A 26,843-nucleotide genomic window follows, 5' to 3' on the forward strand; every position below is an offset into this window, starting at 1 on the left:
TAGCTGACTAATCGAAATGAGTTTTACTTTTCAAACCCTCCCTGACTGATTGAAGTGCTTCATATTCATAGAAGCCATCCATTTTTCTATAACTTAGCAGTGGTTATTTAATGTATTTGTAGACCTTTAAAAAAATCCAATCAAACAACTTGTAGAATACCTTTGAGAGTCAATTATATACTGGAGAGATGGGTCTTGAGTTTGTTTTAAAAATGATTGCAGAAGGGGCTGCACAGTGGCATGGTGGTTAGCACTTTTACTTTGCAGTTAGAAGATCCCCAGTTTGCATCCCGGCCTTAAATTTCTGCATAGAGTTTGCATGTTCTCCCTGTGCACGCGTGGGTTTCTCCGGGTACTCTGGCTTCCTCCCACAGTCTAAAAACATGCTGAGGTTAACTGATTATTTTAAATTATCCCTAGGTGTGAATGCGAGTGTGATTGTTTGTCTGTATATGTAGCCCTGCGACAGACTGGCGACCTGTCCAGGGTGTCCCCTGCCTATGCCCCAAGTCTAGCGCCCCCCACCCCACGACCCTAATGAAGATTAAGCGGTGTATAGATAATGGATGGATGATTGCAGAAGGCAGCTCCGTTTTTGACTGTAGTGTATCCATTGTCCTGCTGAGGGCAGCACCACGAACTAAGACTCCAAACCGGCCCGATGACAGAAGCAGCAGGAAAAGAAGAAGCAGAGGAAGCACGTGATTAAACCATAGGTTATATCGGTTATATGTCTATGGGTTAGACCACAGCTGGCATTCCTCTCCGCGTACATCTGCTGATCGTCACACAGATCGACATCAGTAGCTTCAAACTGTCCAAACTGAGCCGCCGTACTCAACTCACCTGCTCTCTGCTGCAAGGACCGAAGAAATGGGCCGAAAAGTGACTGTGGCTGCCTGCTCGTTGAATCAGTGGGCGCTGGACTTTGAGGGCAACTCGGAGAGAATACTGAGAAGTAAGTGGAACCGTTTACTACAGAAGCCTTCAAAGTCAGCACTACGTGTCTGCGGCCCTGGAAGCTGTACTTCTAGAACCCTCCGTTTCCAGACAGCGCCTCTTGCTGTAAGAAATGATCGCCAAAGCACACGACTTATGGTTTTAAAGGCCAAAGGCCAGAAATACTGCATATCATTTCGTGGTTTATTTAACAAGTATTCCACATAGAGTGCTATTTGATATCCAAGTATTAAAGTTTCAAAGATTATTCCTCAAAATGCTACTTGTGATAATAAAGGATTATTCCACCTAAAAATGCTTCCTCACAAGTTATGAATTTAAAGGTTTATTCAATACAAAATGTTATTTTATTTCAAGTACCCGTGCTTTTAACCCTTAGATGCACAAGTGGGTCTAAAATGGCCCAGTGAGGTCGTTTTCTTTCAATATCTTTGTAATGAAAAGTTTTTATCATTTCATTTTCCAGATATTCCTCAAACGCTTTTTTTTGGATATCATTCCATTTAGATTTAAGTTATAGTTTTAACGAAATTGACATATTTGTATGACTACCCCAAGCTCTTTGTCACTGATGTTATCATTCAAGAGGTGATGCAGTGCACAAACTTGGAGGGATGGAGAACAGCAACAGCTGGAGGAAAAGAGTGGAAAAATGTCTACAGAATGGATGTTGACATTCTTCTATTGCGGTTATGTATAATATTCTTCTTTTTCAATTATCAAAATGTTAAAAATCCATGGTCGCATGTCATAAGGTGGGCCACAAATGTGTGACATGGTCAAAATTGCCCATTTTCCAATAATCTCACAGTTTAATATATATGTCATGCCACACCAAAAACAAAAAACAGAACTTCATTATCTCCTTTTATTCCAGAGATACACTCGTTAATACATGATTAGTTAACTGACTAATGCATTAGATCCTCATCAGAAAAACACGTTTTTCTCAAAATGAACCCGTTTTACAAGAAACACCATTGCTCAGCCAATTCTGAACCAAATTCAATCTGGTTTGTTTTAAATGGTCGATAACAACCAGGGCTACAAGATTGGGCTAAATAAACATGTTTCCTCTTACTATGAAGGGGTATGAATTGTGGTTGAAAAGTGACCTATCGCAGCACAGGCCCCAAGAGTAAAATTTTGTTGTTGGGTGTGGTAAACGTCTTGTTACACTCCTTGCACTTGTAGAGAGCGGGTTTATGCTTCGCAAGGTGACGAATCAGACTGTCCTTCCGGGTGAATTCTTTACCACGTTCTGGACACTTTGGCATCTTGTTTTCTCACTGAAAGGAAGATATCACAAATATAAGGCTTAGGACACCTTGCCCAACCTCTGAAACATGAAAATGGTTTGAAACAGTTTGACTTTAAACGTATTCCTTTGCAAGTGTGACATTCCATGGCTGTGTAGGCCCAACCTGAACATAGGCTTTCACTGAACTTTGTACTGTGAATCATACAAGCTGTGGAGTCAACAGGTGCAATATCTTATTGTTTAGATAAGATCAGAAACATGCTAAACTACACTTTAGGTTCAGAAGATGAAGAAAAACATGTTACATATACCTGCTTCCGAGAAAATTGGACAAAATGATAGTTCTCAACCACTCCTCCCAAGGTGAAAATGAAAGTGAAATGGCTCCTGTCCTTGAACCCAAAGGCATAAACAACCTCTAGAGACATCTAGGGGGTAATTAAGAAACTAAAAAAAAAACAAAGAAACAGTTTATTCAAGAAGCAACAGAGGTTTCTGGGGTTCTCAGCCTTGATTACTGCTCCCGCCTCCCGCCTCCACTCTGCCTCCACTCCGATCCACCCCTGGATTATTTTATTAAAAGGATTGCTGAAATAAAACTAATCCATCAAATCAAATAAGGTTAAAAGTAAATGAAAGAAAACTTCAAGAGCTTTTAAATAAGACCAATCCCATCTTCCTAGGCCCATTAGTCTCTGAATAATGATGCTTTGAAGTTGAAAATTTATTGCGGGGTGTCACAGATCCACCTTTTTTGATTACCCACCTCATGACATGCGACCCCATCATGAAATGAAAAAAACATTAAATCGTTCTTGTGTGGACAAAAATATAATACAAACAATAATACAAATGATTATTCTTAACCAAAATGACAAAAAAAGGCATAAAAACACATTGATTCTTATATTGGTCAATTATGACCCACTTTTGGAATAGTGTAGGGTTCAATCACTGGAGCATATAAGGGTTATTAAAGGTTTAGTCTAGACAAATAATTGTAACTAACATGTTATGATTTTTGAAACTTTATTCCACCTGTAATTCTACTTTCTTTGCATCATTTAACCTGCTTACTAAGTGCTTTTATCATCTTCTGAAGTATAATTAATGTTCTCGCTATTATGAATTATTGGTCATCCTTGGCAAAATTGGAAGATAATTTTATCAAATACAAAAGCACACAAGCTAAGAGCTGGTTTTGCAGCAAGCTGAAATTGGCTGAAACGTGACGTTAGCACTGTCTGTTGAATTAAAACAGTTTGTTTCTCACACAGCTTGATTCACATTCAGTAGTCCCACTATGAATATCTTTCATCTCTACCAGAAATGTTTTTTTGTGACTTATCCAACTGAGTAGGTTAAGTGAAAACAACAGGCCCTACTTGAAAAAACAGCATCTTTGTCTGCAGACATACCATGCCCATTAAATGAGAGACTGGAACTGCTGAGAAATGCAGCTGTGACCTTCAGACATTATTCATGCAGCATGCAACAATATTGTTAATATCAAGTGTAGAAATTTTGTGTGACATTTGCAAAGCTGTTAGTCATCATAAACACGATTTCATAGTGACAGTAGGTCAGTGAGTCCTGATATTTTGAGCAGCTTTACAGATGTCAGGATGAAAAGTCTTATCTGGTAATATTATTGATTTGAAATGTTGGTATTGGAAGTAAACAAAATTCAAATCCATTGAACTGGAGTAAAACAGCTGGTTTCAGACCAGGACTTGAGACTTACACTACTATTCTAAAGTTTGGGGTCACTTAGAAGTGTCCTTATTCATTTTTGAAAGAAAAGCAGTGTTTTTTTCAAATAAGATAACATTAAATTAATCAGAAATCCAGTCTAGACATTGTTAATATGCCAAATAACTATTCTATCTGGAAACAGCTGATTTTTAATTGAATATCTACATAGGGGGACAGGGGCCCATTTCCAGCAACCATCACTCCTGTGTTCTAATGGTACATTGTGTTAACTAATGGTGTTGCAAGGCTAATTGATGATTAGAAAACCCTTGTGCAGTTATGTTAGCACATGAATAAAAATGTGAGTTTTCATGTAAGACATGAAATTGTCTGGGTGACCCCAAACTTTTGAACGATAGTGTAAGTTTGAAGTTCTTTATGTTGACCTGATTGCGTGCAAGTAGTTTTTGCAGAATGTAGTTTGTGGGATGCCATTCAGTGACTCCATTGTCAGGACAGGACGTCTGGATCAACCTGAGGCTTCTACTGTGGTTTGAGGTTAGCAAGTAACTTCATGTTTAACTCAGGGTTTTCAGGGTTTGCTGAAGATCACATACCGTATACTGTAGATACATTACCATGGTAAGACATGCTGCACATAGAACCTGTTTCGAAACGTGTTAGGTTCTTAAAAAATTGCATTACTATTTATAAAAGATTCCATGGCGATTGGTGCCGTTGGTGAGAGGGTCTCTGAAGAGGGCAGGAGTTTTTGAAACTGAAAGCAATTTCAAAGCTAGTTCATTGTTGAATAGGTCTTTGTGTAGCAGCATGATGAAACAGACTGATTAAATACTGAAGCCTTCTACTTATTAACCTTGTGTAATTTGCAGTTAGTCTGTGAGTTTGAATGATGTGTTTACATTGTTCTTTTTGTTTTTTTTGTTTTGTTTTCTCAAATAACTGTTACACATGGCTAGGGCCGTAACCAAGAAAACATGGCCCAAGTTTTCTTACATACCAAACATCATCAGACAAGGACAAGGAAGCATACACACGGATAAAATTGTTGGTACCCCTCGACTGATGAAAGAAAAACCCACAATGGTCACAGAAATAACTTGAATCTGACAAAAGTAATAATAAATAAAAATTCTATGAAAATTAACCAATGAAAATCAGACATTGCTTTTGAACCGTGGTTCAACAGAATTATTTTTAAAAATAAACTCATGAAACTGGCCTGGACAAAAATGATGGTACCCCTAGAAAAGACTGAAAATAATGTGACCATAGGGACATGTTCAATCAAGGTGTATCCTCTAATTAGCATCACAGGTGTCTAACAAACTTGTAATCAGTCAGTCGGCCTATTTATAGGGTTACAGTAGTCACTGTGCTGTTTGGTGACATGGTGTGTACCACACTAAACATGGACCAGAGGAAGCGAAGGAGAGAGTTGTCTCAGGAGATTAGAAAGAAAATTACAGACAAGCATCTTAAAGGTGAAGGCTATAAGACCATCTCCAAGCAGCTTGATGTTCCTGTGACTACAGTTGCACATATTATTCAGAAATTCAAGATCCATGGGACTGTAGCCAACCTCCCTGGACGTGGCCGCAGGAGGAAAATTTATGACAAATGGAAGAGACGGATAATAGGAATGGTAACAAAAGACACCAGAACAACCTCTAAAGACATTAAAGGTGAACTCCAAGGTCGAGGTACATCAGTGTCAGATCGCACCATCTGTTGTTGTTTGAGCCAAAGTGGACTTCATGGGAGACGACCAAGGAGGACACCATTGCTGAAAACAAATCATAAAAAACTGGAATTTGCCAAACTGCATGTTGACAAGCCACAAAGCTTCTGGGAGAATGTCCTATGGACACACGAGACTAAAGTGGAACTTTTTGGCAAGGCACATCAGCTATATGTTCACAGATGCAAAAATGAAGCATATCAAGGAAAGAACACTGTCCCTACTGTGAAACATGGAGGAGGTTCTGTTATGTTCTGGGGCTGCTTTGCTGCATCTGGCACAGGGTGTCTGAATCTGTGCAGGGTACAATGAAATCTCATGACTATCAAGGTATTCTAGAGAGAAATGTGCTGCCCAGTGTCAGAAAGCTTGGTCTCAGTCACAGGTCATGGGTCTTGCAACAGGATAATGACCCAAAACACACAGCTAAAAACACCCAAGAATGACTAAGAGGAAAACATTGGACTATTCTGAAGTGGCCTTCTATGAGCTCTGATCTAAATCCTATTGAACATCTGTGGAAGGAGCTGAAACGTGCCGTCTGGAGAAGGAACCTTCAAACCTGAGACAACTGGAGCAGTCTGCTCATGAGGAGTGGACCAGAATACCTGCTGAGGGGCAGAAGTCTCATTGACAGTTACAGAAATCATTTGATTGCAGTGATTGCCTCAAAATGGTTGTGCAACAAAACATTAAGTCGAGGGTACCATCTTTTTTGTCCAGGCCTGTTTCATGAGTTTATTTTTAAAAATAATTCTGTTGAACCACAGTTCAAAAGCAATGTCTGATTTTCATTGGTTAATTTTCATAGATTTTTTTATTTATTATTACTTTTGTCAGATTCAAATTATTTCTGTGACCATTGTGGGTTTTTCTTTCATTAACTGAGGGGTACCACCAATTTTGTCCACGTGTGTATAACACACATTGGGATACATGCATGATAAGAGTAACATAGACGATACAAAGTACAAGCCAACACTGAAGCTGATTCATAAGTTTACTGTTATGATGTAAGGATTTGACATTAAATATACTGCATGTGAAGCTGGTAGTAAGATGCAGACAGTGTGTAGCTGAGCATATCATGAATAGTAAGGGCAATGCAGAGTAAATTGAAATGTAGTCCATGTTTATAGTTGGTCATCTACTGCCCCTTTCTTGTGACCACACTTAAAGTTAGATTCAGAAACCCTGGGCTTACTTCACAAGTCGAGAACAATTCTGTTGTGACTGTTGCGCGTTACTGTAGATTTTGGGCTCAGTGAAGCCAGATAATAAGATATCTCAGGTATGTTGAAGTTGTTTTGTCGTACAGGCCCCAGGTTTTCATGAGAAACACTGTAGCCTGTGGGCAGCATGTGGCCAACAGCTGCTCTTGATAGAAACTCTATATCATCTGGTACTGACTTTGACCTCAACCCCTACATATTGACTATCACCTTCAATCAAAACTGCAATGAAACATGACTCACATACAGTATACATCAGAAGTATGTACACCCCTGTGCATTATCACTAATGCATCACATCTCAACATTTGCAGTATTTCTAAATAGATGAGCAGAGTTCGTTTTCTTTCAAATCGAAGACCAAAAAGGTAGAAAAACTTCATTAAAAATACACGCCCCAAATTAGAAACTCACTACAACCAAAATCAATACACCACTGACCCATAACACAAATTTGGAAACCTGTGATCACTAAGACAAAACTGTGCACATCTGTGATTTCTAATTAGCGTAATAGCATGAATGTGATTATAGAGTGAGTTGTGAATGTCAGAAATTTCTCAGCTTTGGTCCTATAAGCTGTCTTGTCTGTATGGCCGCAGATTATGAGGCTATCCAAAGAATACAGGAAAATTAGTGACCAACTAAAAATTAGTGAAAACACAGTTGCCAAGTAAATCAGGATGTATAGAACAAGCCATAGTAACACTAATCAGAGCTGCAGGGGTCTTCCTCCTAAAATGATATCACAGACAGTGTGCCACTTACACAATGTAGCTCTGACAAACAGACAGGCAGAAATGCTTCAGAATTAGCACATGGGTTTTCAGTGGAAATCAATGTTCCTGTAAAATCCAGTATAAAGGGCAGTTCATAACATCAACCTCTATGGACAGCTTTTTAAGAAAAGCCTCTGGCTTGCTCATGGGCACAAAACCTTACAGTGAAACTTTAATAAAGACCACAAACAGAAGTCTGATAAACACTGGGAGCACATTCTTTAAACCATCGACACCAAGATAAATTTGTGGGCTCAGATGGGGTCCAGCATGTTTGGTGTGAACCTAACCAGGGCTACCACAGTGACTGTATAGTTATGTCTGACAGTGAAGCACAGAGGAGTGATTATATGGGGCTGCATTAGTGAAAAAGGTATTGGGGAGATGACATTTATAGATGGTACCATGAATGTAGATATACCAAAATGCTGGCTATCAAGATGACTTCCAGTCAGCATAAACTTGACAGAAGGGGACTATTCCAGCATGACAGTCATCCAGAGCGCACTGCAAAAAGCATTAAAATATTTTTTTAAAAAATCATTTGCATGAACAGTACAGTTCTGTAACACTTCCCATAAAAAAAGAATTCTTTCATTTATACTTTTTATTATTTCCTCCAGAAGCATCCATAACACAGGAGAGCAGAGATACATAAATGCATTGAACATAAAATAAAAATAATAATAATGTAGAATTATATGCACAATTTATAAGTACATATAAATATATGTTAGGGTACATGGCAAGTTAGTAGAAAACTAAATAAAGACAGACAGCCAAACGAGAAGAAGGAAAAAACAAAATAAAAAACACAAACAAAAAAACCCCCCACAAAAAAACTGTAAAAAAAACTCCCAATATGACAAATGATATAATATCAAGCATGTCTGAAAGGAAACTATTTTCTCCCTACCCAAATTCCCATCCCCATCCCACCAGTCGAACATACAGAAAAATAAAATAATAATTCTGCCTGATGTTTACTTTGCCTAGTCATGAGAAAACTAACAGTCTGTTGAAATGATGCATGTAAGAAATAAGGTTGCTCCATTAAGTTCCTGTTGGTATGCTTTGCACATTAGACACATAAAAATACAATATTAAGTCAAAAACACTAATCCTGTCTGTTGTGTCTCTGCATGTTCCTCTGCAGGTATTGAAATTGCAAAGGTTCATGGAGCAAAATACAGACTGGGTCCAGAGCTGGAGATATGGTAAAGAGGAAAAAGTATTTCTTAGTTTGCAAGATGCTTGCACTCACATAAATTCCCATATTAAATATATTTTATAATATTACTTATTAATTCAATTGGGTCATTTCACTTAATAAATTGCATTTTTTAAGAATTGCACATTTCCTGATCCTTTGGTAATATTGTTAGCATGATATTCTTACCAATAAAACATATTCAGTTCAGTTGAAATTGAATTAAATTCAAATTGATTATCTTGGTCAAACTGGACTTGTTCCACAATGCCATCTGTATAAATACTAAACTTTTAATTCAGAGGCTTTACAAAGTTTCAGTTTTACTTTACTACTCTGAACTGACACTTCTCTTTTCCAAATCTCTACATTTTCACAGCGGGTATGGATGTGGAGACCACTTCTTTGAGTCGGACACATTGCTCCACAGCTTTCAGGTTCTCAGGAATCTATTGGAATCTCCCATCACCCAGGACATCATCTGTGATGTTGGAATGTGAGTGTTCCATTCAAACAATCAGATCAGTCAAAAAGCAGTATTCAGGATACTTTGGCAACACACAGTACCAGTAGGAGATAATTGAGCATTTAAATGTTTTTATTTCATGTCAATGAGTTTTAGTGTCCCATAGATAACTAGAAAAGCACTTAGAGAGCCAGCAGTCCACCAAGGCTGTTCATTCCCCCATATGACATTGTCAGAAATGCAGCATTTGTTTATTAGTTATTGATGATCAGAAATCATGGCAGCATAGAATACCCACAAACGAAATAACCTTGAGCTGAGCACAGCTGTGTGCTATGCATGTGTACATTATATCTGGATACCGAATCATGTGACCTAAATATGTAGTGGGCGACAGGCTAATCGTCACATAACTCCATGGTGTTCCTTGGTGGAGTAACTAAAAGTAGCAGTCATTAAACTGCAGACTCCTGTGACTCAACTCATTTTGTTTATTATCAGTTTTATTTTTTATTACCCTGAGAAAAAAAAATAAAATCAGTCACTATCTAAAGCAGAGCCTTTTGCTCAACAGCGGCTGTACATTTAGAGAGCATAGGGCATTCATTATGCTTGCAGCTTCCCTTTATGGTGCTGAATGATACTTACAAAACAAGTGTGTATTTAAATTTTCCCCTTATATAGCTGTGAATACCATTTGGTATCACATTTGACAGTGTTTTGGATTGTGTTCCCCTCAGGCCCATCATGCATCACAATACACGCTATAACTGTCGGGTCCTGTTCCTCAACAGGTATGTCACACACTAGTCCAGTTTTTCCAATGACATGTAGTTCTATTTGTTTACATTTACACTACCATTCAAAAATTTGAGGTCACCCAGACAATTTCATGTCTTACATGAAAACTCACACTTTCATTCATGTACTAACATAATTGCATAAGGGTTTTCTAATCGTCGGTTACCTTTTCAACACGATTAATGAACACAATGGACCATTAGGACACAGGAGTGATGGTTGCTGGAAATGATGTAGATATTCAATTAAAAATCAGCCGTTTCCAGCTAGACTAGTCATTTACCATGTTAACAATGTCTAGACTGTATTTCTGATTCATTTAATATTATTAAAAAACTGCTTTTCTTGCAAAAATAAGGACATTTCTAAGTGACCCCAAACTTTTGAACAGTAATGTATATAACTGTACTTAGCTTACAGAACACCACTCAGCATTTTCTTCCATCCTGTAGAAAGATACTGCTGATCAGGCCTAAGATGATAATGGCCAATTCTGGGAATTACAGAGAGTTGCGCTGGTTCTCCCCTTGGAACCAGTTGAGGTTGGTTATCACTGGGACACTGTGTGGTACTGACATTTTAAGCCCTACTTATGACTATGTCTTCTTGTTCACAAGGACTCTACTTGATATATTGCTTTGGTACATGAACAAGACATTTAATGTTAGATTTCTTTAATTTCCAATGAATTTTAGTTTTTTTATTTCATTTTAATTTTATGTTTTGTTATTTGGTTATAAATAGGGTGTTGTCCACATAGAGTCATTCTAATAGTTATTGTACAGTAAATTCAATACAGTGTCTAAATCAGACTAACCTTTTCACTGGTGGACCATAAATTATCCTATAGCACTATATTACTCATTTTTCAAGAATTTGATGTTATTCCTAGGAATCAGAAAGCTCAAATCTATGCAGCAGAGGTCAAAAATTTACTTTTAATATAGTTGACTTCACTATAGCTTAATCACTGAAACCACTGCATCCTACATTTCCCATAATGCAACATGATACTGTCAGTTTGGCAATCATACCATTCATCTTAGGTGATCCAGTTGACAGTTCGAAGTACTTCAGTTCAATTCAATTAGATTTAGATTAGATTTCAATTCCCTCTTCTATATACCGGTAATTATGTACATCATTTCCATGGGTTACAACCAAACCTGTTGCTGTTTTTCGCTAGTAGGAGGCAGCGCTACACCTTCTATATCTAGTCTCCTGGAAATATGAAGAAGAAAAAAAAATCACTTTTTCAGTGTTCTGAAAGTGTTAGCAGTGTGTTCAGCCACACACTAAGCTATTTTTGATCTAGAGTTGGGACAGTGCTCAAACCATGCTGTTAGGACACAATTAAATTATTTATCACTGCTGCTGACACCACAATGCCTTGTTTTCTATGCAAACACAAGTGAAATGCACAAAAAATAATGTGATATTAGAGTTGTTGAAAGTATTTTTTTGCCTTTGTCAAAACTAAGTATCCCTGTAAATGCAGTGGAACAAAGTTAGGTAAGGTTAGATTTTCAAAAATGTGTCAAATATCATTTTATTTCACTTTGCTTGCTTCCTCAAGGCAGGTAGAGGAGTATTTTCTGCCCAGAATGATTCAGGAAATAACAGGCCAGGTAAGAATCACAATTATTTTCAAGGTTATTGGTCTTCATGTAAAGAGCAGACTGTTTCCTGGGATTGAGACTGAAGGCGACATTCATTTCTTATTTAATTGCTTCGTATGTGATGTGTTAAGGGCTACACTATTTAGTAATATGACCTTAATATCATAACTAATCTCCTAACTACTCATTTTAAGAAACTTGATCAGACCCACAGAATTTATTCTTCACAGGAAACTGAGTTGGTCAGTGTTTTATAATGCCCTGTTTTTTGTGTTCATCAGGACAGTGTCCCATTTGGTTTCTGTGTGCTGTCCACAAAAGACACTTGCATCGGCAGTGAGATATGCGCAGAGCTTTGGAACCCCAGCAGGTGCAGCAGTGGGGGATTGTGTAAGGATCTTACAGGGGCTGCCGGAAATAGTTCTACCTCCTGATGACTCAACGGTTTTCTCTGTTTTCCTCAGCCCCCATATTCAGATGGGTCTGGATGGGGTTGAAATCTTTACTAATTCCTCGGCCAGCCACCACGAGCTCCGTAAAGCTGATCAAAGAATAAACCTGATCAAGTCAGCCACCACCAAGGTATGCATTCACCAGGAGCCTACAAACATTTTCTTGTCCATTCTTATTGAAACATGAAAAAAAATAGAATTTTGCTGGACTCTTAGTTATTGAAAAAATAAGAATAAATAATATTTCTGAAACTGTTCTGCTAAGCCACCACCTTTTCAAACCACTTAATGTTTCATTTCTGACCCATCTACTCATACACAGACAATGGAAAGCAGAAATCACAAATGGGCAGTGTTGTACCACTAATGCAGGCAAAAGTAACACTACCTAAATATGTCTTCAGAGCATTGCCTGTATAGAGTATGCAAAAGTTTGACAAAAGCAGTATTGCATTTAGTGTATCGTTTGTGATGTTTCAGAGTGGAGGCATCTATCTGTATGCCAACCAAAGGGGCTGTGATGGAGACCGTGTCTACTATGATGGTTGTTCCATGGTGGCTATCAATGGAGACATTGTGGCACAGGGAGCACAGTTCTCCCTTAATGATTTGGTACGTATGGATGTGAAAAGAAGCACACACTGGTCAAAGCACTCCTGCAAATACATCTCTTCATATTTCAAAATCTGGATTGACAGATGTGAAGTGGCATTATTTCTCTGATTTCTCTAAATCTGTGCAATATCAGTATTTTTGTACTTACAGAAGAATTTGTGCAGTACTATTGTTTTTCAGTACATACGCACATGGACAAAATTGTTATACCCCTCAGTTAATGAAAGAAAAACCCACAATGGTCACAAAAATAATTTGAAGCTGACAAAAGTAATAATAAATAAAAAATCTATGAAAATTAACCAGTGAAAATCAGACGTTGCTTTTGAACCGTGGTTCAACAGAATTATTTAAAAAAATAAACTCATGAAACAGGCCTGGACAGAAATGATGGTACTCTTAACTTAATATGTTGTTGCACAACCATTTGAGGCAATCACTGCAATCAAACAATTTCTGTAACTGTCAATGAGACTTCTACACCTCTCAGCAGGTATTCTGGTCCACTCCTCATGAGTAGACTGCTCCAGTTGTCTCAGGTTTGAAGGTTCCTTCTCCAGACAGCATGTTTACAACTCTTTCCATAGATGTTCAATAGGATTTAGATCAGGGCACTGATGTACCTTGACATTGGAGTTCACCTTTAATGTCTTTAGAGGTTGTTCTGGCCTCTTTTGTTACCATTCATATAATCCATCTCTTCGATTTGTCATCAATTTTCCTCCTGCGGCCACGTCCAGGGAAGTTGGCTACAGTCCCATGGATCTTAAATTTCTGAATAATATGTGCAACTGTAGTCATAATAACATCAAGCTGCTTGGAGATGTCATATAGCCTTTACCTTTAACATGCTTGTCTATAATTTTCTTTCTAATCTCCTGAGACAACTCTCTCCTTAGCTTCCTCTGGTCCATGTTTAGTGTGGTACACACCATGTCACCAAACAGCACAGTGACTACTGTAACCCTATAAATAGGCCGACTGACTGATTACAAGTTTGTAGACACCTGTGATGCTAATTAGAGGACACACCTTGAATGAACATGTCCCTATGGTCACATTACTTTCAGTCTTTTCTAGGGGTACCATCATTTTTGTCCAGGCCTATTTCATGATTTAAAAAAAAAAAAAAAATTCTGTTGTACCATGGTTCAAAAACAATGTCTGATTTTCATTGGTTAATTTTCATAGAATTTTTATTTATTATTACTTTTGCCAAATTCAAATTATTTCTGTGACCATTGTGGGTTTTTCTTTTATTAACCGAGGGGTACCAACAATTTTGTCCACGTGTGTACACTACCGTTCAAAAGTTTGGGGTCACCCAGACAATTCCATGTCTTCCATGAATACTCACATTTGTGTTCATGTGCTAACATAATCGTACAAGGGTTTTCTCATCATCAGTTAGCCTTTCAACATGATTAGCTAACACAATGTACCATTAGAACACAAGAGTGATGGTTGCTATGTAGATATTCCATTGAAAATCAGCCGTTTCCAGCTAGAATAGTCATTTGCCACATTAACAATGTCTAGACTGTATTTCTGATTCATTTAATGTTATCTTCATTGAAAAAACTGCTTTTCTTTCAAAAATAAAGACATTTCTAAGTGACCACAGACATTTGGACGGTAGTGTACGTATGTGCAATATTGGCATTTTCCACACCCAGAGGAATCTGAATATCCACATATGGAAAAGTCAGTACATATGTCTATTTTTTGTTTTTTTTTAATTTCTACTGATGTTCCCTAATCATATGTGCAGGTGCACTGGGTAGGTGTTGCAGGGAAGGAATGCAGTGAGTTAGCTTTCTTGTCTGTTGCAGGTAAACATGTTATGGCAATAATGTCTGCTAGACTCATCTGTGTTTCTTGTATTGTAGGAGGTGACAACAGCCACACTGGATCTTGAGGATGTGCGTAGCTACAGAGGAGAACTATACCAGTCACATATGGTAAGAGAGCACCCTTTGTAATGCACGAAGCCCATTTTTGAACTGCTATTACTTAGTGTTTTTGTCCAGTCTCACAGACATGCTCAGGAGACTGTACACTCTTGCACTTATTTATTGGCCATTAGTTGTTGACTTCATTTCATCAGGGAGAGTGTCAGGGGCAAGATAGTCATGGTATCATTCGCATTCATGTCTAAATTGGTTTTAAAATCTGGCCAGATCTTTATCTAAGCTACAGTGATTGATTAACGTAATATATGTTAACATTTATTGTAATGCTTTTGTTCATGTTGAGTGCAGTATTTAAACATTCACAGTGTATGTCTGAAAAAGTATGTGAACCCCTTGGCTAATGACATCAGCAGAAAGTATCTGGAGTCAGGACTTAGCCAACCTGGAGTCCAGTCAATGACGTCAGACTGGAGTTGTTTGTTATATAAATAATCTGACACTCAAACATTTTGAGATTGCTAATACAATGAGTAGAACCAGAAAAGCACTCTGAGAGCACAGTACTCTGCCAAGGCTGCTCAGTTGTTGTATGACTTCCACTGGATGAAATCTTTAAACAATTCATGGTCCGTAATGGTGGATTTGTTGTAGGATTGCAATCATTTGATCGTCAGCAGGCAGCTGATACAGTGTTCACTTGTTGTCATAGTTGCAGTGATGCCGTGCCACTATCTCGCAATGATACAGAAGTCTTTAACAAGTTCATGGATCCAGACTATAAGCTGCATCACTGCCAAAATCTAATCACTTGGTCCTTGTATCATTTCTGACCTTCCCTGAAAATTTCATCGAGTTCCGTTAGTCTGTTTTTGAGTAATGTTGTAGACAGACAGACCGACAAATGTACGCCAGTGCTGCTTTCCTTGGCAAAGTAATAAGTATTTGATCCCTTGCATACTTCATGATTTTGGCCACATAAAAAACAAGAAAAGCACTCAGAGAGCGCAGTATTACACCAAGACTGTTCATTCCTCAGTTAGTGTGTGTTTGCAACATAGAATCTGGCCATTTAATATAGATCGACCCACAAACTAACTAAAGAAATAAAAAATTACCTTGAGTGAGCACAGGCATGTGTTGTGCGTGTCTACGTTATGTAAAGATACCGAATTGAGTGACCGAAATTTGTAGCGGGTCGAGTGAGTTGATGCAGGTAACTGACACAGCGTTCACTTCTTGTCATGACTACGGTGACACCGTGCCGGCCGCTATATCTCGCAAGGGGAAATCCTTAACAAATCCGTGGACCCAGACTATAAGCTGCATCATTGCCAAAATCTAATGAGGTGGTCCTTGTGTCATTTCTGACCTTCCCTGAAAATTTCATCCAAATTCGTGAGTCCGTTTTTGAGTAATGTTGCACACGGACAGACAGATTCACAGACAAACGTACGCTGATCGTTACGTAACTCCGCCGCGTTCCTTGGCGGAGTAACAATCAGTCTACAACTTTAATCGTAGGTTTATTTTAACTAACTGTAAGAGACAGAATAGCAAACAAAAAAAGGAAGATAAACAAGTTACCTGACAGTTATAAATTAATTTCCAGATATATACAATCTGAAGTTTACATATTCCTTAAATATCAGTTCCTCGGCTTATGGACAGCTCGTGCATTAACATACTGGGTGTAAAGTGTCGTATGTTGAAGAGCCTTGACTGTAAAGAATGCAAATGTTTACGGTTGAGTACATATGCTGTATGCCTTTATTGACCCTGGGTTACAACAACAGGCGTGACATTTGTATGCCACAGATTGCAGCTAATGAGACTGAAACATAGGTGGCTCTAGGAACACTCCCTCTTGATGAGGTGCCACTGTTTTTACAGACCTGTGAGTAACTTTGGGGTTCAGTCCTGGATCAGAGTATAGAATGCTAACTGAGGTTCATGCCAGAGCTCTGCTGCTAAATGTCAAGCCTGAGTGCCTGCTTTAAGTGGAACTGGAGAGAACTGAGGCAGGACAAGAGTCCAGCACTGGTCAGGAGTAGAAAACACCACAAATTCTTCAATATACATCACGAAAAATGCAGTATTTTAAGTTTAGTTTAGTTCATATTACAGCTCCACTAATTCATATTTATATTTATCAACAATGGATCAAAGGACTGTTTAATGTAATAGGTATCTTTTGTAATAGCATATGCCCAGGGCATTATTAACAGCTCTACTGCTCACCTCAGCACTACAGAGCATCTTAACATCTTTTAGTTCATTGTTTTACAGCCCACATCTTTCCTGACTTCAATTTCATTGCTCGCATCAACCTTGTTTACAGCAGCAGATTGCTGTTTTTAGTGAAAAACTATTTAAAACAAGCCACACACGATCTGTGTAACAGCAGACATACAGACAAACAGGTAAACACTGTAGTATTTAGCAGCTACAGACATAGAGGTCTCCTTCAGGATTTGGTGAAAACAGAGCATTAATGTCAGCACTACAAATAAATAGTAATGCTGCTTAGTGTCTGCTTGATATACAAATACAAAATATATTGTAAATATAATATGACACTTTATAATATGATTTTAGAAGCATTTCATTCACTTGCAGCTTGAAGCTGGTAGCTAGTAAAGAAACGTCCAGTAACCTCGACCCAGATATTCTTCCAAATCAAACAGAACTCAAACGAGAGTCAGAGTTGACCTGAGAGCTGAACTACGAAGCCAGTTTGACATACCCAGGTTTTCTTGTGTTAGTCGGCTTGACAAAAACTAAAGCCCCTGTCAGAGTTAACAGGTATCATGAAGGTGGTTATCAACTTTCTTTGTTAACTCAGATTTTCTGCTTTAAACTCAGTTTGCGTTCGCATGAAAGTGGCCGTTTATCGTGTCATGTGACTCTTCTTCTACACAAAATGAACTGATCATGTTCAGCTGCTTAAGTCAACAGGTTGTTTTAATGGAGAACAATGAGGAATAGAAAAATGTATGACTGTAAAAAGCTGCAACTGCAAATGATGCAAGACAGGAATGCTGATAGAAACACGTTAATATATTTATTTGACTGATCATTGCGGCCGCTTATTTCTGACAACTGCACAACAAAGTTATTAAACTTTGCATTTCCTATATTTAAACACAATATTGTATTAAACTGCATGTAGGTCTGACATTGTCCCATAACGCAGGATATCACTGTAGTTTGTGGCCAAGTTAAAATGAAATTGTTACTGATTGAATCTTCTCTGTAATAAATACCAATACAAAAATCAGTTTTCTAATCATGTTCTATCAGCTGAAGTTCCAGCAGAGTAAATGGACCAAACATAAAAACATATTAATGATTTCTGCATCATCAGCTAAATACATGTCACAATGTATGCAGTGTGTTATACTGTAACTGTACAGTTTCATTCAGTATTTTTAGTAAAATACAGCTCAAGGTTTTTACAGTTAAAACATATTCCACCAGCTGAGAATCTGTATCATTCATAAATGTCAGTAAACAATTTGGTTAAAGGGAGACGCTGCTTTCGCCTGATTTGAATCTGAAACTCTGATCATAACCTGCTCCAGACCAGGTTAGCTCCACACATCAGTTACCATGGTAATCTAGCAGGTTAAAAGAGAGCCACTTTGGTAACACTAAAAAATTCTAACTTTCAGCTCAACATGCCTGCTAACCTGTTTATCTCACTTCATAGTACAGCCCTGAGAAGCATCATTCAAAATGTTGCCAAAATCATCAGTAAATGCGGCTTTAATTGATTGTTTTCATTCACAAAGTCTGTCCACGTGTGTTGTGACAGATCCCTTCTCTCTGAATATGTAAGCATATTAAAACATTAAAGTTAATTTTGTTTGCCTTGTAGCTTTTGTTGATGTTTCTGTCTTACAGTAACACATACACTACCGTTCAAAAGTTTGGGGTCACTTAGAAATGTCCTTATTTTTGAAAGAAATGCATTTCTTTTCAATGAAGGTAACATTAAATGAATCAGAAATACAGTCTAGACATTGTTAATGTGGTAAATGACAATTTTAGCTGGAAGTGGCTGATTTTTCATGTAGTATCTGAGTGATTCTATAATTAGGGGTACATTTCAGATCAACCAAAAAGTGAAAAAAATCAGTGTTCTTTTTGGCTTAATGTTCTATATGCTTTTATAGTATACCCCTGGATTGTGCTAAATCCATTAATTGGCCAGCTTAACCACTAATGATTTCTTAAATATTTAAATCAAAATAAACACCTAGTTCATTATTTTGTCAACTGTGTTACGGACAAAAGTTGTGTCGTAGAAGACATGAATTAAGTACTACAAATTTGGTAAAACAATTATTTGCAACTTCTTGGGTCTATTCGTCCAGAGATTTGTTGTTGTTTGTCTAACTGCTTTGAAAATAAGAATTTTGAGCTGAAAATTGATATTCTGCAGGATATTATCATCAAGGATGACTATTTTTTTAAACACAAATCCATATTACACTGAATTTAAAAATTTACTCAACATTATTATGTAAGTCCTCACTCTCTAGAAATGTCCCTCATCATTTATATTACAGTTTAGCCAACATTTTATGTAATTATGGCACAAAAATCATATGTAACACAGTTGACAACAAAATAACACAGTTGACAGAAGTAACACAGTTGACAGGACACATTAGGAAAAGAAGAGAGAAGCCTTTCTTTGCAATGAAAACTTTGTTTTGATTGATTGATTGATTTATTATTTGAATATTATTTGTTTTTATATTTATTTATTATTTATGTAATTACTACCTTCTTACATTTGTATATATTTCATCATGTAATTTATGTGTTAAAAACAGTATAATCAAGCTAATGTGATTAAACCAACTACACTCAATAAGCATGAACTATGAAAATAAACCATGTTAACTGTGTTACACTTGATGGGTGACACAGTTGACATGTAACAGTTGACATTTCCTCCATTTTTTGGACTTTGTGCTAGCTACAGACAATGAAGATGTCAGCACATGACCATGATCAACTCATATTTCTGTGTGCTTTCTTTACATTTTTTGTCATTAAAACATATAAAGTAAGTACACAAGAAAATGTTGATAACACAGTTGACGGACAATTAAGCCGCTCCATGTGTAGACAATCATTTTGATGAAATATTGACAAGGAGGAGTTGAAACTTACTACACTGTCTTCAGGGTTCCCACCAAAAAGGATGTGCCCTCCACCAATGTGAGTCATGTGATTCTGGAGCAAACCAGTCCTGATTTATAGGGGTTTTATCAGTGGGTAACACAGTTGAAAAGGATTTCTCGGGCAGACATTAAGTGAATAATTTCATGTATATTAATATTTTAAATGGATTTAAAAACAGCTTTATCATATTTTAATGATTATTTTTGAACAATTAATGCTGAAATAATATATAAAAACATATATTCTATTGTTAAGTTTTAAGAGAAAACTTGACATTGAAGAAATCGGACAGCACAAAAGCTGTAAATTCCAATATATAATTTGTATTTTTTGCAAAATAAATTATGGAAACCGTTACCTTTTTCTTTTAAATGAAAGAGAAATATCATCCAATCTGAAATTGGTCATTGCTTGAAAAAATGATCAACAATAATTGATAAAATTTACAAATGCACCCCATGGACTTGAAATGTACCCATAATTATAAAATCATCCATCTACATAGGGGTACAGAGGTCCATTTCCAGCAACCATCACTCCTGTGTTCTAATGGTAAATTGTGTTAGATAATTGTGTTGAAAGGATAATTAATGATTAAAAAACCCTTGTGCAATTATGTTAACGCAAGAATAAAAGTGTGAGTTTTCATGAAAAACATGAAATTACCTGGGTAACTCCAAACTTTTGAACGATAGTGTAAGTCACTTGCTGTGTAAACAGATATCCAATGGAGTCACACTGATTGCATAAATGTTTTCAATTGTCATTTAACACATTTCCTGGTCGCTACATGCTATTTTTACATGAATAAGTCACCCTGTCTCTCTGTTCCACTCTCATACTTCTGTGTTTCAGCCAAGTGAACCCAGACTTTGCCACAGGATTAAAGTTGATTTCTCTCTATCCAGCGGAGATGATGTCTACCTCCCCACCCAGCAACCAATAAAATGGCACTTTCATACACCAGAGGAAGAGATCAGGTACAAAATGTATTAATTTGGAATGAACTTTTTATTCTTGACGGAACACTGAGAATCAAAGAAAATCTCTGTGCACAACTTGTACAGTACTTCTGTTGTTCAGTCTAGGGCCGGCCTGCTGGCTGTGGGACTACTTGAGGAGAAGTGGACAGGTGAGGAGGAGTACACAGGGGAAAAAAATGCTTTCTTGAATTTGATTGTGTGTCACGTTTAGATTATTGAACATTAAAATCATTGATATTAAGATGGCTTTGGTTTGTGTTCCAGGCTGGTTTCCTGCTGCCTCTGAGTGGGGGCGTTGATAGCTCCTCCACCGCCTGTATTGTCCATTCTATGTGTGTGCTGCTCTGTCAGGCTGTAGAGGATGGCAGTGAGTATGATTCACTTTGCTTTCACTGAAAACACACAAATTTGATTATTTATACACTACCATTCATACATTTGGGGTCACCCAGACAATTTCATGTTTTCCATGAAAACTCACACTTTCATTCATGTGCTAACACAGCTGCACAAGGGTTTTCTAATCATCAATTAGCCTTTCAACACCATTAGCTAACACAATGTAGCATTAGAACACAGAAGTGATGGTTGCTGGAAATGGGCCACTGTACCCCTATGTAGATATTCCATTAAAAATCAGCCGTTTCCAGCCAGACTAATCATTTACCATATTAACAATATCTAGACTGTTTTTCTGATTCATTTAATGTTCTCTTCATTGAAAAAAAACTGCTTTTCTTTCAAAAATAAGGACATTTCTAAGTGACCCCAATCTTTTGAATGGTAGTGTACATGTTGTTGTGAAGGAGAAATCTGGTAACATTTACAGAATTTCCTCTTGGAGATCAAAGTATTTCTATTTTATATATTCTATATTGTATCATAACATTCTGCTTTCCTTATTGTTGAGTAACCCAATCAAATCCCAAACCAACAGTGAATACATCTGCTAACAAATCCAGTGTCTGTATCAAAGCCTGATACATGTTCTCTCTCTGGGTCATTGTTGTCCCAATGTTACACACATCAGTGAGCCGCACTGTTGCATTGGGTGACATGTTCTTTCGTTACCATGAACCCCTACTATAGTTTATTTTCACTCAGTCTCATATACATGGCCTTGCTGTTACGAGTATTTGCTAGACTACCAAAAGTGGATTAATCCGCCACTTCTTATAGACTCCAGCAAAGGCACTGTCCTCCTGTTTGAGTAATGTTGATAAAAACAACAGTGACCTGGGGTCCTGTGTGCTTACACAGAAACCTACACAAGCTTCATTGTCCACTTATAAAATGGTATTTCTAAAATGCAAGTGTTTGGTGAGAATTTCTGTACCTTGAACAGACCAGAGTAGTAGTAGTAGTAGTAGTAGTAATAATAACAATAATAATAATAATGATAATTTGCCTTTATTTGTCATAAATACATTACAGCACTGTGAAATGTTGCTTTTTGCTTATCCAAGTCGGGGTCAGAGCGCAGGGTCAGCCACAGTACAGCTCAAGGGCCCGACAGTGGCCGCATCAGGGTTTGAACCACTGATTAGTAGTCCAGAGACTTAGCCGTTGTGCCACCACAGAAAGGTTTTTTTTGACAAAGCTGGGGGTAAAATGAGGAGATGAAATTTAAGAGGAGAGTCATAGCCTGTTTGTTTGGCTGTTTTGTCAGTTTCTCTGATAATGTTATTTTTTGAAATCTATGAAATAATCTGTCAAATGGCTCATACACAGTTTAATGCATGTGACCCCTGATGTTTTAGGATATTACTGAGACTTTAAATGCACTAAAACATGTATTTCTGAAGTGTCCTTAAAGAGTTACATCTTCAGTAGTAGCTGTTAGGCCTGAAGCCACAGAGTAGACAAATCCCCCCAAAAATTAGTAACCGTCTAAGTAACTACATGGTTGCTTTTCGTATTTTTGGAGATTTGTTGCCAATACAGAAAAGTACATGTCAGAAAAAGTGTTTCTGGGAAACAGAAGAAGCAGTGCCTCAGGTTAAACTAAAGTAACGTCTGTAGCTTCTTGCCTGAGGATAAGACCTTGCCTCTGTGCCATCCTCCTCAATCTCCTGTCTCTCTTTACTTCAACAAAACCAAAGTCCCGAAAGGTCTATTCTTTTTTTCTCCTCTCCTCTCTTTTGTTTTTCTTTATCTCCATCTCTCAGACAGCTCGGTCCTGGAGGATGTTCGCAGGGTGGTTGGGGATGACTCCTACCTTCCACAGCAACCAAAGGAGCTGTGTGGTCGCATCTTCACCACCTGCTACATGGGCAGTGAAAACTCCTCAGAGGACACATGCAGCAGGGCCAGAGACCTGGCCCGCCAGATCGGCAGGTGAAATAATAACAAGAAAAGCACTCTGAGCACAGTACTCTGCCAAGGCTGCTCAGTCGTTGTATCATTTCCAAGGTTGAAATCTTTGAACAATTTGTGGTCCACAGCTTTCGATTTGTAGTAGGATCGTAATCATGTGATCATCAGCAGGCAGCTGACATACTGTTCACTTGATGTCATAGTTACAGTGACGCCATGACACTATCTCGCAGTGAAGCGTAAATCCTTCACAAATCCATGGATCCAAACTATAAGCTGCATCACTGCCAAAATATAATCACTTGGTCCTTGTGTCATTTCTGATCTTCCCTGAAAATTTCATCCCAATCTATTAGTCCATTTTTTGAGTAATGTTGCGAACGGATGGACAGACAGATGGAGAACCAAAGCCGATCGTCACATAAATCCAATGCATTCCTTGGCGGAGCAACTCGTAATAATAATGGTAGCAATAATTGATTCTGAAGAAATTTTGAGCTTACTAATGCAGCAGCTGCCTGTCAGTATGCCCTGCTATAATTTTACATCAGGTATAATTTTTATAAGAAGGTTTTATTTAGAAAAAAACTGTGTATTTCACAATCCCTGATCAGTTCCTTTTAACATCTCTGAGCTTTTACTTTGAAAATGTAGCATATGTCACAGAATCAGTGGGATTTCTGTAAATGCCAGTGTTTTTATTGGGCTATGGAATCAAGACTTTTTAAAAATAGGATATGAATTTCTATTTTAAAAAGGAACCCAAACATCCACATGGTTTGTTTATCAACACGTGTGAGAAATAGACAGAAAGAAGTACTCATTTGTACACTGGAGAGACTTTTTTGACAGTCTAGCACAGGGGGAAGCTATGAGGAGCTGTGTTAATTTTTTTTAAAAGCCAGCATATTTCTGAGTCCCTGGTAAGCCTTTTGTAAAATTTCAGAACTTTTATTTAGATATTGTAATGTGCCTAAATGCATCCTGTAAGCTTTTTTCAGCTAACTAGGGGATTTTACTTTTTCCTCTTCAAAAAAACATGCAGCTGCTCTAGATCCCTAAACCACTGTCACCTGGAAGAAGCTCTTATTTAGAAGTTTAACCCAACACACGATATCAACCACTGGAACTGAAGGAAAAACTTTGACTGTTTAAAAACCCTAAAAAAAATTTGTATGGGTTTTCTCAAAGCTGCAGGACAAGTTAGGTGCCAAAAATAATGCCTGAAGAATCTGTAAGAATAAGCCTGAGAAATATTATTAGTGCTTCAATGCTTATGCACTGGTAAGAAGACACAGAGTTTAGTTCCAGTGAAAAGGGAAGACAGAGAGCAGACATTAGGATTTACCTTCTCAAAAAATGTTCACAGCTCAGAAACGTCCATTCATTAATTCTCAGTCATATTGAAAAAATTCTTTCTTCTTGCACAATTTTGTTTTGAACATGCTGATGTATTTTCATGTATGTTACTTGTAATATAGGGATTTGGTAGCAGGTTACCAATATAATGGGTGTGAATTTGAGTTTTGTTCAGTGCACTCTGTGCACTGAGGTAATCAGTGGAAAAAATGTAAGTCATACAGTAATTATAGTCACACTGGGTGAAAGAATAGAAAATACCTACATTTTATGTATAAATTGTTCACATAGAGTAGAAGTTGTGATAAGGAAACAAGCTTAACGACATTTTTCAAAAAAATTTCAGGACAAAAGTTAGAGTGGGCGTAATCTCACATGATGTCACCCACTATAACGGAATAGAATTTCAGAAATTTTAAAAAGATTTCCAAAACTTTTATCTAAAACCACATAGAAACCATTAAGGATGTCAAAACACAAATTTAGACAAAAAACATTTAAAGCTGGTGCACACAGTTGCTTGATGGTTAGCACTGTTACCTTGCAGCTAGAAGATCCCCGGTTCATGTCCCTGACTTCCCGGGATTTTTCTGCATGGAGTTTGAATGCTCTTCCCTGTGCATGCGTGAGTTTTCTCATGGGTACTCTGGCTACCTCCCACAGTCCAAAAACAGGCTGAGATTAATTGGTAATTCTAAATTGTCTGTAGGTGTGAATGTGAGTGTGATTGTTTGTCTCGATATGTAGCCCTGTAATAGACTGGTGACCTGTCCAAGGTGTCCCCTGCCTTCACCCTAAATCAGCAGAGATAGATTCGGGCCCCCTCACAACCCTGATAAGGATTAAGCGGTGTATTGATAATGGATGGATGGATATTTAAAGCTTTGTGACCTGTTTGGGCTTTGAATAAAGTTTCTACTGTGAAGTATGTGAAATACAGGACTCCATACATCAGTGAGTTTTTTAACATTTGTCCAGTCAGCATCCCATTAATTTCACTGTGGATTTTTACAACTTTCAAAGCCACCGGTTGAGTTTTACGGTGAAAATCATGTCCGAATAAAAAGAATGTTGGAAAAATAAGCCCGAGGATGAGTAATAAGTGTGCTTCAATGTGTATTCACTGGCACACAATTCTACAATTCTACATATTCATTTAGCAGATAATTTTATCCAAAGCGACGTACATCTAAAAGTGGATACAACACAAGCAAGGATCTAGTCAGGAGAAAACCACCTAGATAAGTGCCATAAAACAAGTATAAAAGTCTTAATCGGACCGTAGTGTCTACAGGCAGTAGACGTAATAGGATTTTTAAAATTTATTTTTTATTTATTTATTTTATTTTTACATTTTTTTTATTTGCAATCTGTCAAGTGCAAATGTGTTCAGTGAAGATCTGGATTTTAAGTATTTTAGAGAGGCTCTGCAGATCGACTAGAGTTTGGCAACTCATTCCACCATTGGGGAGCCACAGAAGAGAAGAGTCCAGCTATTGACCGGCCCTGTTGTGGTGGTTGTATCAACCGCCTTTTGTTGGCCAAGTGTAGTGAGTGGAAGGGAGTGTAGACCTGAATGAGAGAGTTCAGGTAGGAGGGAGCTGTTTCCATTGAATGCAAATGTTAGAGTTTTGAATTTTATGCAGGTAGCAACTGGAAGCCAGTGAAGCGTTCTGAATAGCACGGTGACATGCTGTTTTTGGCTGGTTGAAAACCAGACGTGCTGCTGCATTCTGGATCATCTGCAGAGGTTTGACTGTGCATGCGGGGAGGCCTGCCAGTAAGGAGTTACAGTAGTCGATACGAGAGCCTGTACCAGGAGTTGAGCTGCATGTTCAGACAAGAAGGGTCTGATCTTCCTGATGTTGTACAGGGTGAAGCGACGCAACCAAGCAACAGAGGCCACATGAGCCTTAAAGGTTAATTGGTCGTCGATCATGACACCCAAGTTTCTGGCAGACTTTGTGGGTTTGAGTTGGGTTTATTCAAGCTGGATGTTGATTTCTTGTTGAATAGAGGGACTGGCTGGGATGACAAGGAGCTCAGACTTGGAGAGGTTAAGTTGAAGGTGGTGTTTTTTCATTCATGCTGAGATATCTGCAAGGCATGAATGAGATCCGGGCAGAGACCGTGTGGTCGTCCACGAGGAATGACAGGATGAGCTGGGTATCATCAGCATAGCAATGGTATGAGAAACCATGGGAGTGGATTATCGCACCAAGTG

The 26,843-nt window shown here is 37.9% G+C and overlaps 1 protein-coding gene across 4 annotated transcripts in view; it reads left to right on the forward strand.

The window, feature by feature from the left end:
- Positions 1-671: 671 nt before the first annotated feature.
- Positions 672-26,843, forward strand: part of nadsyn1 (NAD synthetase 1) — a 36,585-nt gene continuing 10,413 nt past the window's right edge. The window contains exons 1-15 of one of the 4 annotated variants that reach the window (XM_055012049.1): positions 684-958; positions 1,547-1,649; positions 8,846-8,906; positions 9,279-9,395; positions 10,106-10,159; positions 10,619-10,708; positions 11,743-11,794; positions 12,067-12,155; positions 12,250-12,367; positions 12,718-12,849; positions 14,742-14,813; positions 20,817-20,941; positions 21,045-21,093; positions 21,209-21,311; positions 23,113-23,281. In XM_055012049.1, the coding sequence (XP_054868024.1) occupies positions 1,613-1,649; positions 8,846-8,906; positions 9,279-9,395; positions 10,106-10,159; positions 10,619-10,708; positions 11,743-11,794; positions 12,067-12,155; positions 12,250-12,367; positions 12,718-12,849; positions 14,742-14,813; positions 20,817-20,941; positions 21,045-21,093; positions 21,209-21,311; positions 23,113-23,281 (1,268 nt within the window). In that variant the 5' untranslated portion in view covers positions 684-958; positions 1,547-1,612. Of the gene's footprint in view, positions 959-1,546; positions 1,650-8,845; positions 8,907-9,278; positions 9,396-10,105; positions 10,160-10,618; positions 10,709-11,742; positions 11,795-12,066; positions 12,156-12,249; positions 12,368-12,717; positions 12,850-14,741; positions 14,814-20,816; positions 20,942-21,044; positions 21,094-21,208; positions 21,312-23,112; positions 23,282-26,843 lie in introns of all 4 variants that reach the window. The other 3 variants (XM_055012053.1, XM_055012046.1, XM_055012051.1) reach the window with 3 other exon arrangements.

Source organism: Amphiprion ocellaris, chromosome 1 (genome assembly GCF_022539595.1).
Source record: "Amphiprion ocellaris isolate individual 3 ecotype Okinawa chromosome 1, ASM2253959v1, whole genome shotgun sequence".
Classification (NCBI taxonomy): domain Eukaryota; kingdom Metazoa; phylum Chordata; class Actinopteri; family Pomacentridae; genus Amphiprion; species Amphiprion ocellaris.